The 15271-nt window shown below is 36.7% G+C and overlaps 2 protein-coding genes across 8 annotated transcripts in view; both read left to right on the top strand.

The window, feature by feature from the left end:
• The window catches only part of LOC100748507 (putative polypeptide N-acetylgalactosaminyltransferase 9), a 299103-nt gene extending 294873 nt beyond the window's left edge, over positions 1-4230 (top strand). For all 5 annotated transcript variants that reach the window (XM_033324345.1, XM_012393134.3, XM_003494457.4 and 2 more), the window contains one exon: positions 42-4230. In XM_033324345.1, the coding sequence (XP_033180236.1) occupies positions 42-182 (141 nt within the window). In that variant the 3' untranslated portion in view covers positions 183-4230. The remainder of the gene's footprint in view (positions 1-41) is intronic.
• A 2168-nt stretch (positions 4231-6398) lies between these two features.
• Positions 6399-15271, top strand: part of LOC100744712 (serine-enriched protein) — a 15382-nt gene continuing 6509 nt past the window's right edge. The window contains exons 1-9 of one of the 3 annotated variants that reach the window (XM_033324342.1): positions 6403-6975; positions 9358-9560; positions 9760-9895; positions 10329-10367; positions 12231-12342; positions 12431-12588; positions 12719-12850; positions 13086-13268; positions 15087-15249. In XM_033324342.1, the coding sequence (XP_033180233.1) occupies positions 9373-9560; positions 9760-9895; positions 10329-10367; positions 12231-12342; positions 12431-12588; positions 12719-12850; positions 13086-13268; positions 15087-15249 (1111 nt within the window). In that variant the 5' untranslated portion in view covers positions 6403-6975; positions 9358-9372. Of the gene's footprint in view, positions 6976-9357; positions 9561-9759; positions 9896-10328; positions 10368-12230; positions 12343-12430; positions 12589-12718; positions 12851-13085; positions 13269-15086 lie in introns of all 3 variants that reach the window. The other 2 variants (XM_033324343.1, XR_004462840.1) reach the window with 2 other exon arrangements.

Genomic DNA, 15271 nt, shown 5'->3' with positions numbered 1-15271 from the left:
ATCGTCAGCACAAATACTGACCATTAGTTTTTTATTTTCAGACGAAGCAAATCAGACACGGCAGCAGCGACAAGTGTCTGGCAATAACGGAGAGCAAGCAGCGGCTGATCATGGAGGAATGCTCGGCAGCAGCAGCCAGGCAGAGGTGGTCGTTCGAGAACTACGATCCATCAAAGCTGTGATATCGCGCTTTATCGCGTCATCAGTCGAAAAGTCTCGGCCGAAGGTTCGATCGTGCCGGTTCTTGGGTGCCTGTTCAACGTTATTCCGTCGCTAAGACACGTTTCGGTAGATAGACGCCGTGGTATCGAGGCAACGAATGCCTCGAAACACCTCCAGATGCTCAAGATCGAACGCTAGACGAAGAAAAGGAACCACGGGGAATTTATTTGAGGAAGCTATTCGAACGAAGAACCATTGAGAAGTCCGAGTTGAAGAAGAGACACGTTCCAAATGGCCGATCTTCGGCTCTAACCTTTAACTGTAAGACGGACGAAGTGCAATAGAAACGTCGTTTTAAGGAGTGATCGAAGAGGGATATAGTCTCATGGATAAGCTGTAACCTGGTGTACAATGAGAGAGTTGGGACACTCGAAGAGTGATCGAGTGTCGATACACACGCTCGAGGCTCGTTTTCGCTGGCATTGAAGAATTGAAAGCTTACCGATGGACGAAAAGTACACGAAGGAACCTACGACTTTTTAATCTTCCTCCTCTGCTACTGGGCAGTGTTTAAATGGATAGTTGTTCTCTTCTCTTTTTACTTTCGTTGATGGACTCGCGCGTTTATGTGGTTGTCGTTTCTTGAGAGATTGGATACTCGTGGCGTCGCTTGTAATTATCTGGATGGTTGCTGACTGATTGTATTTTGATTCTAGGACCTAGACAATTTCTACGTTAAATGAGAAACGACAGAATTTTTAGAGACAATGAAATAAAAATAAGGAGCAATTGAAAATAATAAAATTGAATTTAGAAGCTCGAAAGAGTAATTATTATTCCTAAAACATCTTAATATACTCAGTAATAAAGTACAGTACATATTCTCAATTAAAATATAGTTCAAAGTTTTATGCTTGGAACTAGGAACTAAGAATAACTTCCCGATACATATTTTTCTCCCCACACATTTTATATTTTCACAATATAAATGCGCCAAAAGAGAGAGAGAGAGAGAGAGACTCGTGAACATTCCAAAACATAGAAGTCTCAATCTTTGGAATAATTACAAGCGATACTCCGTTCCTTGATAGTAAAGCTAGTTTGTAGAATCGTTGTGTTAAAGATTCGATTAATTAGATATAATGATTACGTATAACATTGCGCAAGTACTTACGAATCGACACGATCTATTGTTCGATAAACACTGTATAATTTAAGCCTAACGTTTAAGTGGCGGCGAATACGCGTCAATGCATCAATGACAGCGAAAAGCGTGTCAAAAGGGGATAGGTTGTTGAATTTTATTCGGAGTTAAATGGACGAACGCGGCCGTATCGATCTCTACGAAAGCCTCGATCGTCGCTTTCATCCGTAGCTCCGTTGTTTTAAGGAGGATGGAGCGATTTGTGTAAGCTGCTTACGGCGAGTGCCATCTCAGAGACGACGTGGCGTTTCAGTTTCATTGAAAAACGGCGGATCGTTGATTGTGAATAACGGCTACGGCTTACCACTCGTACGAAACCCTTCTTCGTGGATGGTAGAAACAAACAGGATTATTCATCCGAAGCAAAACATAAATCTTTCTTTCAAAGATACATATGACGATATCAAGAGAGAAAACAGATAATATACGTATCAAACAATTTATTGCGTGTAAAATACATGTCTTTTCTTGTATTATTTTCATTCCAAAGATGTTCGAGATTACACTCCGATGCTTTTAGAGTAGAACGTTCTAGCTTTCTATTTTTGTATCCTGAAAATGAAAAAGAGGATAATACGATAAAGTACGTATGGAAGTGGAGACTTTAGATAGTTTAAAATCAGAAGGAAGTAGAAGAAACGAAGCAAGTATATAGATTATTTGAAAATGTATCCAAAATCTGTAGTTCTTCCTTTACAAGGATAAATTAAACATAATTCTTGCATTACGATTGCGGTTAATAATACTACAATTTTCAGATAATGTTAACGAGAACGTACGTCTATCGTACTTGAGATACATTGAGTTTATCGTTGGATTTGTTAAACATATCAACTTCACTTGATTTAGTAATTACTTAGTTAGTAATTACTTCACTTGAATACGTTAGACTTGAAGACCTATTTCGTTCTCGATATAAGAAATTTCTTTGATCTCAAAGAAACACGTTTTCAACGAAGTGAAACGAAAGACTTAACTCGTCGTATTTCCAGGAAATTCTCGTAGCAAAAATTACCTAATCTTCTGTCATTTTTTGTCATTTATGAAATGTTTAAATTCATCCATCAACGATTCGCTGATCGCCCTTCGTTTCTCTGTCGTATTACACCGCTTACAGTAGCATCTTACATTCCAGTTTCGACGCAAGAAACCAACGATTCCAAATTCTAGACAAACCTTCTTTTTCTAATTAATTTAGCACGTAGGTAGCGCATAGGGACAGGCAACAAAAAAAAGAACGAGCGATTAATGGTTCATACATTCCGATTACGGTGTAGGGAGACTTTTGTACATTCGTGTAAAGTATCTTGATGCCAGTTTAGATACCGCCTAAAATAAGTTTTCCGAGTGTATGTGTGAGAGTAAGTATCAGTTTCAGAGTGTAAGTTCTTTAGAATCACGAATTCTCTAACAGAATTCGTGTAACCCTTCGTTGTCTGACGATTCGCTGATGGAAATTTCGGAAGGAGAACTTGGTGGTAATCTGAAAACTAGGCAATTACGAAATTGCATAATCAATTCGTTGTTTTATTTGGGAATAAATAAAATATAATAAAACTCCAATTTATTTGCAAGATAAAATTTGGAAATGTGACAAAGATGTCACATTTTTGATGATAAAAATTGTTTTTTAGATATGTAGAAAGTGTATTATACGTACAGTACATATCATTATGAATTCGATATCAGCCTAAACGATTAAGATTAACGAACAGTTCTCCTGTAACAAAAGACAATAAAGGGTTAATAATCAAGATTACAGTGAAGAGCGCAATCTGCAGGTGTCTGCGCGTGCCAACGAAATCTTAAATACCGCGAGGAACATTGTACAATATCACGATATCTCGATCGTCATCGATTTCCTCATCAATCACAGCCAGCATCATTAGAAGATTTATCGTTGAAAGAATGAGCCATGTTTCCTGAGAAATTCATCCAGACAATATAGAATAACAGTTAGCTCAGTCTAATCCTCATAATGGGTCATTGATTTACCAATAATAAGCATTCATCGAAATTGAAACCAGAGTGTGAGTGCATTTAATAATCTATTAAGCGAATGTTATAAATCGCGAATAATCAATCAGAAAAATATTGCAATAAGCGTTCAATCGAACACGATCGACGATAGCGATTTTCGTTCCGAACGTTTTAAATTTCGCGCCTATTTGCGGCTTGAAATATCGGCTATAGAACGACACCGTAGAAATGTTCCCAGAGAATGAATATATGAGAAGAGAAAGGGAAAATCGACCGATATGGTCGTGATTTCTTCATGGATAATTAAGCAAAAGGGAAATACGTATATATATATATGATTATAAATATAGATTTAAGACGATGTAAAAGTTTATCTTTGACAATGGCGATGAACGAACGAATGAAAATTCAACGAGAACATTTATACAGATATATATATATATATTATAAACATAAATATATATATATATATATGACATTTTCTATATTTGGTAAGGATGTTGCATATCGAACGAACGAGACGAAGACACGATGATGATAAAACGATAAGAGATGTATTATTGGATAGCCGAGCGACGTATGGTCGCACGTTAATTAATGTAATATCGAACGTGCCTTATTTCCTGTATATATACATATATGAATATTATTATCATTATTATTATTATTATCATTATTACCGAACCTCTATCGTAACGTGCAAGTATTTGTGTTGAATAAATCGATGTTGTTTTACGTTAATACCGTGAGGATCGATCATTATTCTTGTCTGTTCACTCGGTCATCCGTTTCTCCCGTTAGGCTGATAGAAAAGTGGTGGGACACGAGAATATTTTGATTTATTGGAAGGATGTTTGAAAATAAAATTAACCTGGACGAAGAGACATGATGAATGTGTATTGTCTATTCTTAGCATCCTTAGGAGGAAGTATTTGCCACTGAAACGAAGAAAGACTCGACCAAGCATATTGAAACATTTTAAAGTTACGTAGATGTTACTATTGCGACGCGTTAGAAGTTGGAAATTTATTGTTTAATAAAATTGTCATCGTTTTCTTAACTTAAAAAAAAAACACACAGATGGAACGTCAGCCATTAACGGAGTAAGCAAGAAAATTTGTGAAAGGAAAGAGAAAGACGATCATAGAAACAGCGATATAGCTTGAATGTAACATTGATGACACTTTTATTATTCAAAACAATCTCTATAATCATATTGTTTCACACATGGGATAACTATATACTGCTAGCTATTGTACTCGATAGTTTCCAATACCAAACGATACTCTTTTCATTTCTGAAACTCGATGTCTTTAAAGTTTAAAGCCTTTGTTTTCCTTTGTGCTCAGTTCGATTCATTGTTATGACGCTATGAATTCCTTTGACGAGCCGCGTAATTGCTCGTGATATTGAATCGAGAGTTCACCATGAAACTCGGTCGTGACATAGTTTCTGATCAACCTTGAACTATTCTGGTCCGACCATAAATTTCCATTTCCACTTGATAAACCCTACGTGCTGGTTATTAATTATTAACAAATCGCTAAACATTTCGAGTCAATACTCGATTAATCACGATTAATCTGTTGGCCCGGTCAAATTTATTATCCCAGTATAAAATTTATTGTCTACAACTGATAGAATCGAATAATAAGGGTTGACATTGATTAATGGCCGAGTAGATTTGAATATTTAAAAATCTTCCTGCATGCAATTTCACGATTACCAAGGATTGCGTGTATCTATCGAGCCATTCACCAATTATCGAGGGCTGCCACGGAAACCAAAACGAAATCGTTCGTTATTTTCGCGCAGGCGTCGTCCGCGTTGCGACGTCTCTCGCCAGGAGAATGTGACCGTCGAAAGCTCTTCCATTTGTTGAGCAATTTTCTTACCATTTCCACCTGCCAAACGCACTAATAAATTATTTATATTTAGTATATTCATTGATACCTAAAATATAATGATATTCGCCTTCCATGAAGGTCACTTGCATCCCCCTTTAACATCAACGAATTTTGAGCCACATAGAAGAATCAGATACACGAAAAATATTCTGAAAACGAAGAATGTCAAGATTATACGATTCTAATATCGTAAAATTCACGACAAATAAATTTTATACACTTCGAAGTATTTGTTATATTACGAGAATGATTTAGATAATTTTTTTTAAGGGCATTTAATCGAATAAGTGAAATAATCGAATTATTGGAGACGTTGGAAAAAATGTTATAGTAGCTTTCAAAAAAGGAAAACTTTAATACGTTAGCAGGTGTCGGTACTTGTCCTTTTTCCCCATCTTTCAGCCGGGATGCCTACTTGTTGCGGGGTCGGCTGTTATTGATTAGTGGAGAAAGAGAGAAGGAACCAGAGGGAGACGAACGTTCCTCCACAGACATGAATGGCTGTGGTCCACAGAGCCAGATTTTGAGCTTGACCCGGATTCGTCACGCTGGAGTTCACGCTACCTTCACTTTCGTTACTCGCGTTTTAAGCATAGCGTGAAAAATCGAGAGTGAACAGTGGCGACCAGCCGAACTCAGCTTCATCGCTATCAAACGACATCAAGGGACGGTATACTTAAGCAACTTCGAGCAAGGAAAAAATATCTCTTTTCAACCGCAACCATCAACCTCAAAAATAAAACCAATTCTCCAAAATAGCCACATCAAAACGTCAAACTAAAGATCAAGTCCTTCAACGCAGAAACATCATTATACAATTTATCTTCTCTCAAAACAGATTCAAATAAAAGCAGAAAATTTTCCAAGGAACAGGTAGAGGCGCCACGCTCAAGGAAACAATTTCCTTGCGAACAAGGCCGTCATCAAATAGGCTAATATCCACGTCTGCCTGTAGGAAATGCAATTAACCCCCCATCGGTCGCGTAATCAACGATCTCAGGATACTGGTAACTAGGTGACATTTAAAAATCCGTGGGAAGAAAGGAGAAGAAGAAAGAAGGGAGAGGTCCTTCGGAGGACCTACGGGTCGCACAGGCGCAGCTGTATTCCAGTCTCACCCCTAAAGAGGGTGTGCGAGTGCGCAATGAGGGTTGGCCTGGCCCGAGGGAACGTAGGCTCGGCGCAGTCGAGTGGCTTTGGCCGAGTATGAGCGGCGTTTTCGCGTTTGTCGCTCGAGTTCCATTCACGAAAACGACCTGTTCGAACAACCACCCCCTCGTGTGCCTGTCGGAGGAAGGGTTAAGGCGTGCTTGAGCCACTTGTGTCGGGTTGAAGTCGGGTTAAACGCGAGAAATCGAGAGACAAGAAGATCGAACGGCGGATACAGGCGTGTCTCTTCCGTACGGTTGCTCGATTTCACGTACCTCGACTGTCAGTAAGGGTACCTGGAAGAGGATAAGGGGTAGCAGAGCCTGGAATAGTTCATTTTGGGTTAACGTACTACCGATTGATATTTTTCTTTTCTTCTGTAAATCGCTGATCGTTTTCTTCGAGTGGAAAGGAGAAAGAGATGCTGTAGCGTGAACACCGTGGTAAACGGGTCGTTATTACGCGTGTATGGTGGATTATGCGTGATCGTAGAAACGAGGAAGTGAGGTAAAAGTGTTTTTTCGGGGCAAAAGCGGGCCGGCGAGCGAGGGGGCTCCGGGACTCGAGCAACAGGTAATTTAAAAGCTGACTCCGCGGGGCACCACTTTCCATTGCGTCGGTGTTGCTTCTGGGTGAAATGTAGTTGATTGCTGTCGCGACGAGATGATGCAATTTACGCGCGCCTTCACCGTTAATGAGACGCGGCTGTTTCTTTGTCGTGGTTGAAAGAACGAGAAAATTTCATTCTTCCTTTGCGTTTCTTTCTCGTAGCTGAAGAAGAGACAACATTTTATTCGTTGTTATATCTGGGTTTATTTGCTTGTGGCGTTTTTAACGTTTCCAGTTATTTTGGTTTTCTTATAATGTACAGTATTTCTCCAGAATATTCTTCGGTGTGGATGCAGAATTTTGTTTTTGTATTTGTCGTGGCTTGTACGAATTCTATTTAATCATTGGAAATTAGTAGGTTTCTGAACCTAAAAAACCATTAGTATGAATTTGTACATAGTTCTACATATACATTAATAACAGTAATAAACAAAAATATTTTATCTAAATATATAGATCAAATTACATGTACTATAAAAAGGGAACTATATTCTTGAATGTTTGAAATTTCAGTTCGCTTTTTGGCTATCAACGTGCCAATCAAATTCCCCGAGTCTGAACACCTACATTGCGTAAATAATTCGCGTTGCTTAAAGGTCGAACGTAAATGAAAGTATATCGCTGACGTGGGACGAGGATTAAACGGGTCTCCTGCTGCAAGTAGGTTAACTACATCGTAGATAACAGGGCTCATTACACGGAAGGGTAGTTAAGTCTTTCGTCAGGGGGTGATTTATCGACGATATAGCAGATTTCCCTACCGGATAAAAGAGAGTGCATTTCGTCCATTAAAGCGTGTTCCCGTGTCGCATTTTCTTCAGAAACTCCTCACGCGCTCGCCTCGCTGACTGCATTAAGGCCATTCATGCGGGAATTTGTGCTTCTTACAGTAATCTTCCTTTTTACAACTGTCCATCACATTTTACACTTCCGTTCAAGAAGTATACAAAGAAAATTAATTATCGAAATGATTATTTACCTAAACAAATTAAATGAAGTAAATGAATTTCACTGAAAGGTTTTTACCTTCTCTCTAAAAAGATATTTTCTTATTTTTCCTAAACATTTGGAACAATTAAATAAATACGTTTAAATAAATGAAATAATTTCTCGGTAATGTTTAATGAAAAAGTCGCTTACGAAGATCGAATTTCAGTAATATCGAAATACCTAACTGGATGAGTATCTGACATTTTTCAGAGCGTTATTATTAAATCGAGAATTAATTGCAACGAAACAGGACAGCATTGAATTAAGGCTAAATATTTGGCGCGGCGTTTCGATTCTTAATGAAGAATTCCTACGGTGTAGATTGCACATACTCGATTATTATTTATAAAATCAAGTGTTTATGTCTCAAACATTCCATCGATCTCTATATATATGAATCGATATCAGTCGAATTCGTACACGATTCCTCTATCCACTTTTAAAGAAACACATAGAGTGTTTCCATTCTTCGTGAGTACGTAGGAATCTTATAAATCCGATTTTTATTTATATCACGCTTTGCTAATAATAGCTGTGCGATAGTTGTTTGATCGAACTAGACGTGACTCGAATGATAATGTTAGATGTTCTGGAAAATAAATGCACCCTTGCTATGGTGTTGTATTGACGGAGTAGCTGTGTGATTACAGGGACAAGTAACCTGATGGAAACTCGATATAGGAAGTTAAATCGTGTGAATATGATATCGACAAGTTGCAAATATTTACTTTCTCGCAGTGAAAATAGTTTCAAATATTCCGTCGTTTAATATAAAGCGAAAATGTGAGACAGTTTGCTGGAAGTCGTCCATATGGTTTCCATTATAGTTTGTTATTTCACTGCGAACGTGGATAATTCATGGCGGATCTCTGTTAACGAGCAATTACGCTTGTCGAAGCTTTTAGTTTCAAGACAATGTTTTTATTGGAAACCAGACTTTAATGTAGTAGGTAGATATAAGCTGTGTATAAAAATGCAAAACTCACGCGGAAGTAAAGCGTATCACACGTTAGCTGAAGCTTGTTTATCATTCGCAAAGTTGTTCAGAATATATCAGCAAACTTTCTCATAGTCATCCAAATATATCTCTCCTAACACTTAGAAAGCTTTCGTTTTATCACGTAGAATATATTACAACGCGTGTTCGAATTCAAGTTTCAATCATTTTATTCTAAAATACTAGAGATGCCATATTTCCATAATAAAATTCTTCTATGTCTTTATATCGTTTTGTTTTTTTTTTTTTTCGTTGTGTGAAACAAGAAAAAAAAAAGGAATTTCAAGACGAAAGGAAGGAGGAAATTACACTTTATGAAATTTTTTAATGGAACATGCGTTACATGAAATGTTTTCCAGGAAAATATCAGCTCGATGCCGGAGGCGTCAGGGTCAGAAGTGGCCGATGAGTCGGATTATTCGATTTTCGAGAATAAGACCGGCTTGGCCGAGGACATGAAGTTTCTGGCTAGTATGCCGGAACTATGCGACGTGACCTTCCTCGTCGGTGAAACAAAAGAGCCCATTTGCGCTGTGAAGGCTGTTTTAGCAGCCAGAAGTAGGTTCGTATCGCGATTAATGCTACGATCAATTTCTTTCTTTCGTGCAAAGGTAATCTTGATGTGTAAGTAGTACGTTTTATTACAATAACAACACTCTTTTAATATTATTTATTACGACAGTTAAAAAGATTGTTATTACGATATTTAAATAAATATAAATACAGTAAAGATGAAATAATGTATTCTTTTATTTCTATAGGGTGTTTCAAAAGATGTTTTACCAAGCACCCAGTCCACAGCGTAAAAAGGAACCACCGCCGAAGGAAAACAAGATCCGACTATTCCTGAAAAGAAGCTCGGAGCCACTGCTGAATCTGCAAAACGCGGCGCAACAGGTAATCGCGGTCATTACAGAAAAATCGTTTTCTCAATACCTCCTCTAATTCTTTCACTATATTATCAGAAAAGATAGAAATAGCAAGCTAAAAATAAAATCAAGCCGATCAAACGTGGGCATCTTTGAACTTATTTGTTACAAACAAGATGGATGAAACACCCACGCGAATGTTGGAATATTACAAATTTAGTGCTTGCCTTCCTTCGCTTCCATATTAAATTTCTAATCGATAAACTCTCATTTTCGAAACTTTCAATCTGAAATCTATACTCTACACGATTAATCTTTGAAATTGGTTGCTACAACCAATCGATTTACTGCAATTGAATTAAAAAAAGAAGCATTTTAAAGAACATTTAAACGAATTGTGTTCGAACCTCGTCGTTAAAATGATAGAAATAGTAAGTGTGCGTTTGTTGTGTGCCGTGTAGCGGTCAGGGTTCGCGCAGCAGTTGGCTCCCATACAAGAGGTACTATTATAACGTCACTTCTCTATACGATTTTGCATCCTGAGGTCCTCTTTTTATTTTCCCCTTTCCCTTTCTTTCACTCTATGCTCGTCTCAAGTTTCTGTCTGTTTCTTTTTATTATTTTTTGTTCTTTTTCTGTTCTGAAGCATTACAATAACGAGAAGGATCCTGAATAACGATGAATCCTCGATTCGAAAAGTTTCACCGAGAGAAATTCTATCTCTTAAGAATTGTTAGTTAGACGGATTTGGTCTGTTTCTCGGTGTGTGTTAGACTTCGTCAAGCGAATAATCTTCGCGAAGTTAGAATTAATCTGTACGATTGCATGAAACATTGACGCGTTGGTAATGTGAAGTCAAACTGATACGTTTTACAAAAATGTTGTCATTTTATATCATAGTAGATGATTAATGTCCGATTCTTTAGAAAGTAAACGATTAATCTTCATAGAATCAATTAATTTGATTTCTGTATTGCTCGATCAATAATGTAGGAAACTTTTTACTTTTTAAGTATCTATCATATATCTTCACGATACTAATGCGCTGTGGTACTATTAATTTTTTTCCTTTTTTTTTTTTTTACTGAAAGATATAGAAATATGAACTTCATTATTCTTCGAAAGGGTCTCAATTTTATTGTCTCAGGATACCAGATTTTACCGTGGAAGATCACTTTACGGACATCTTTTAAAAATAGTCCTTAGAACTTTTGACTTTATATTTTCTACGAGTACAAAAATAGTTATTTTCTTAGCTCTCAAGAACAATTCTAAGATATTTCTATAATCATAAGTATACTATTCTCAAAGAAATGGTTTAAATCAATACCATAAATAGAGTATGCGAAGTAGGCATTAAAATTCACAACCACGTAGACCTTTGATCTTCTACTATGTGAAAGTTTAGGGCTTCGATGCATAGGATGCTCACTAATCTCCTAATTGCAATCTCAACTGTTATATTTTTTCTGTATTATATCGCATTACGTTGCATTACGTGAAACTATGTATTCGCATATGTTTCTATATATTTTTAAGGTTAAAAAGGGACTTCCTGTTTATTTGAATAAATTAAACGAAATGAAATTAAAATACATAAGAAAAATCAGAAATTTATCGAGACACAATCGACGTCCTTTTATCAACCCTTGTTCGTCAATCTGGTATCCTAATTTCATTTGTAAGCGATTACCCATACGATGCATCCAGCCCAATTCAGTCAGTTGTTAACGAGGCATTCATCGTTCCAGTCTATCTCTTTCAGTCGGCATGCAAGTTTTAAATCGACTATACGGTCTAAGTCTGGAGAATCGTGAATATAGACTGCTGTCCTTCTTACATCGGCACATTTGCAATAACTGTAGACTCGCACGACTGCAATCAAAATCCTCTGTTATTCGAGGACGGCACAATTTGATTCTGTAATTCTGCATCCTACAATTCGTTATGTAGTGGTGAAATTGACGATGATGTATTATAGACGCACAGTAGTTTGCTTATAAGGATATGCAGCAATGCGAACATTCTAGCGGCATCAATACACTGTTTTCAATTTTCATCGATGCTTAAGCGAACAACGATGGACGATCCTTGGAAATATTTAGAACGTAGCAATTTATTAATAATTTGTAGTTGACGATAGTAGGTAATTGTTTAGAAATTCGTCATTGATAATACATCTCTTTTTTAGAAGTAAGAAGTATTTATAATTGTAGTTAGTTAGTTAGTTTGGGACTGAAAATATTTTCTAGCCATCGCTAAATGCACCAAATCGCTTAGCATGAACTTTCGATTTTCAGTCTTTGAATCGCTGTCAATCTTTTCGTTTTTCTAAATACACCACTCTTTGTGATCAATCATAGCCGAATCAACATCAGACCGTAATCATCGAAGAATTCGAGCCCGACGTGTTTCGTCAGCTGATCGAGTACATTCATACTGGATGTGTGACGTTACAACCTAGAACTTTATTAGGTAAGTATTTCGTTCGTCGTATATATCAACGTTCTATGGATTTTGAAGGAAACAATTTCGCCTTAGTAAGCTAATTTTCATTTTAAAGGATTGATGAATGCCGCCGATTATTATGGATTAGAACAACTGAGAAAAGCTTGCACTGGATTCGTACAATGTTGTATAACAGTGGACACTGTGTGCGCTTTATTAGCGTCGGCAGAACGATACATTCAGTACAAGTGTACGAAATCCTTGGTCCATAAGGTGAGATTGTATAGAAATTTACAGATATTCGAGAACGTTCTTTGTAAATTAACATTTTCCCGCTTGAGGAAACGAATGAATTCTTTTTACCGTATAAAAGTACTGATATCTTCTTGTTTCGTGCTTAAAGGTATTCGAATTCGTCGACGAACATGGCAACGAAGTGTTGAATTTAGGATCCTTCACGCTACTTCCCCAACATGTGGTTCGCTTGATCCTGGCAAGAGAAGAGTTACGAGCCGATGAATTCACCAAGTTTCAAGTACGCGAATTTTCGACATTATTTTCATCCTATTGAACCAAGAAATTCCCTATTCGTTATTAATTTTCGTTTGTCTGCTATTTCCTAGAAAATATAATTCCTTTCCCTTCTTAATTTCATAAAACTTTTTCGTCATTTAGTTTCCCATTAAAAAAAAACTCGAATTTCTATTATTATTCTTTTTAATTCTGCATATTTCAACTATTAAAATTCACCGAATATTCGATTATCTTAGGCGGCCTTGATGTGGAGTAAGAAGTATTGCGACAGCAATCAGAATCAAGATCTGAAAGACGTGATTGGCAATTTCCTCGAGTACATTCAGTTCCATAAGATCCCTGCGAACGTGCTAATGAGAGAAGTTCATCCTCTGGACTTGGTGCCTTCGAGGATCATAGTGAACGCGTTGGCCTATCAGGTGCGTGTTATTTCAGTATTGTCAATGAAATTAATTTCTAATTCTTCTTTACGCTTTCTTTCTTCTCATTCTATACAAATATCGAGTTTATTCACAAACTTTAAACATTGTTTCGTAATTTAATTAAAAATCAAAGTATTACATATATTCGAATTTTTATCTCTTAGTATCTACTTTATCGTAATTAGAACATTTTCAAGTTATTGTGCCTTTTAGCCTTCTTAGCTTACTGATTCGTATGTCGCAGACAGAACTCGTGCAAAATGTTTGTTTTAATGTATCATGAAACAGCTTGATCGAGATTACACTGTTGCAAGCAGCACTTGTAGTGTAGCTCCAGGATTGTAGTTTGCGAATTTCTAGCCAAATGAGCTAAAATGTACATTCTCCACTAAGGTAACTGTGGTGTGCTCAGTTATTTCATGTTCGTATAACGCCTCGTCCTAAAAAAAAGACAAGAAATTATGGTCGCAAAGAATTCAAGTATGATTATGCATTTATGATTCTTCTTGTTCCCTTTGATACAACGTACACCCGTTTCTGTCTGTTACTTTATTATCGAAGCATGCAGAAAGTGGAATTATCTCGTTTGAAACGAAAAGATCATCACGTTCGAAAATTTGGTTAAAAATTGTATTATGTACACCTGCGACACAGTGTAACCGTTTGAAAATCCAAGGGTTTCTTTTAAATTTCATTGAAAAATGATTTTCAGTTTTGTATGAGACCATTACACGCATTTCTATCTATTATCTAAAAACATATATATTTTGCTCAATGTATGTTACACTGTTCAGAATAATTGAAAGATTATATATCTAAAGGATACAAGATAATATAGTCTTTAATGTTACATAAGTTTAATAGAAATTTGTGGTTACTGATTGTTGCAATATTTTTGATTATTCTAGAAAGTTTCCTGTTAATTATTCTGGAAAGTGTAAGTCTGCAATATTTAATTGTTTGAACCTTGATATATTCAAATGTTTAATCGAATCGATCTTTAATTATTCGATGTAACCGTTTCGTATCTGTTACGCGTATTTAAAGAAATTATTTTCCCAAGTACATTTGTCTGCTGTCGCACATGTAGCATTTATTCCATTTGCAATAGTTATTTCCTTTCAAATAATTGTTTCCCGAAATTATCGTTTGAAATTAATACGTCTTCTACGTTCAATCAATTACGTGTCATATTTTATATAGTTGTTCTTCACTGAACATTCGATAAAGTGCAGTAGACGTTCGTTTATCGAAAACTGTACAGATATAAACGATCCTTTGCCAATGGATTTATTGAATTCAAATTATCTTACACGGTTATCGCAAATCTTCTAATTGTAAAACATACCGACATTAATTAAATATGAATAGAAATTCCGAGAAATGAAGTCTACTCACGTCCCTCGCTACATCCCTCACACGTTTTATTACAATCTATACATCAATATGAAACAACCTCAATTCACACCCCAATCTTAACCCTTTCGACACGAAGAGCGAACCAGACGATCCGTCCAATAATTTTGCCTATCATTAAGTTTGAAGAATAACAAAATATTTTAAACATCCGTGGAAATGCAAATTAATCCTTTGACTTTGTCTAATTGCTCTATCGATTAAATTTTATTAAATTTTGCTGTGATCCTCTTCAAATAAGAAAAATTGTACTGTAAATTTCTTCGCGGAAGGGTTAACACCTCTAATTTTTGATCGAACTTCACCATGTAGAACCGAGTTCTCTATATTTATCCTTTATTATCCGTCTTGATCGGCGGCTGGATTCTGTAAGTCTCTTAACCAGAGAGTTTGTTGCAGGCAGACCCGGCAAGCGTCGATCCCGGACACCTGTCCCCCCACAGAGTAAAGCACCAGGACCGTAGTTTGTCGGTGCAGTCATCTCTACAGGACCAATTCGGCAGCAACACATCGCTAAGCTCGACTGGGTCTGACGAGGGGTCCGACGAGAAGCAGCATTCAGGTAGCAACTAACCTCCGGCCAC

This window comes from Bombus impatiens, unplaced genomic scaffold, assembly GCF_000188095.3.
Source record: "Bombus impatiens unplaced genomic scaffold, BIMP_2.2 scf_2222, whole genome shotgun sequence".
Lineage (NCBI taxonomy): Eukaryota > Metazoa > Arthropoda > Insecta > Hymenoptera > Apidae > Bombus > Bombus impatiens.
The sequence above is the reverse complement of the archived record's forward strand: the minus strand, read 5'-3'. Positions and strand labels throughout refer to the sequence as shown.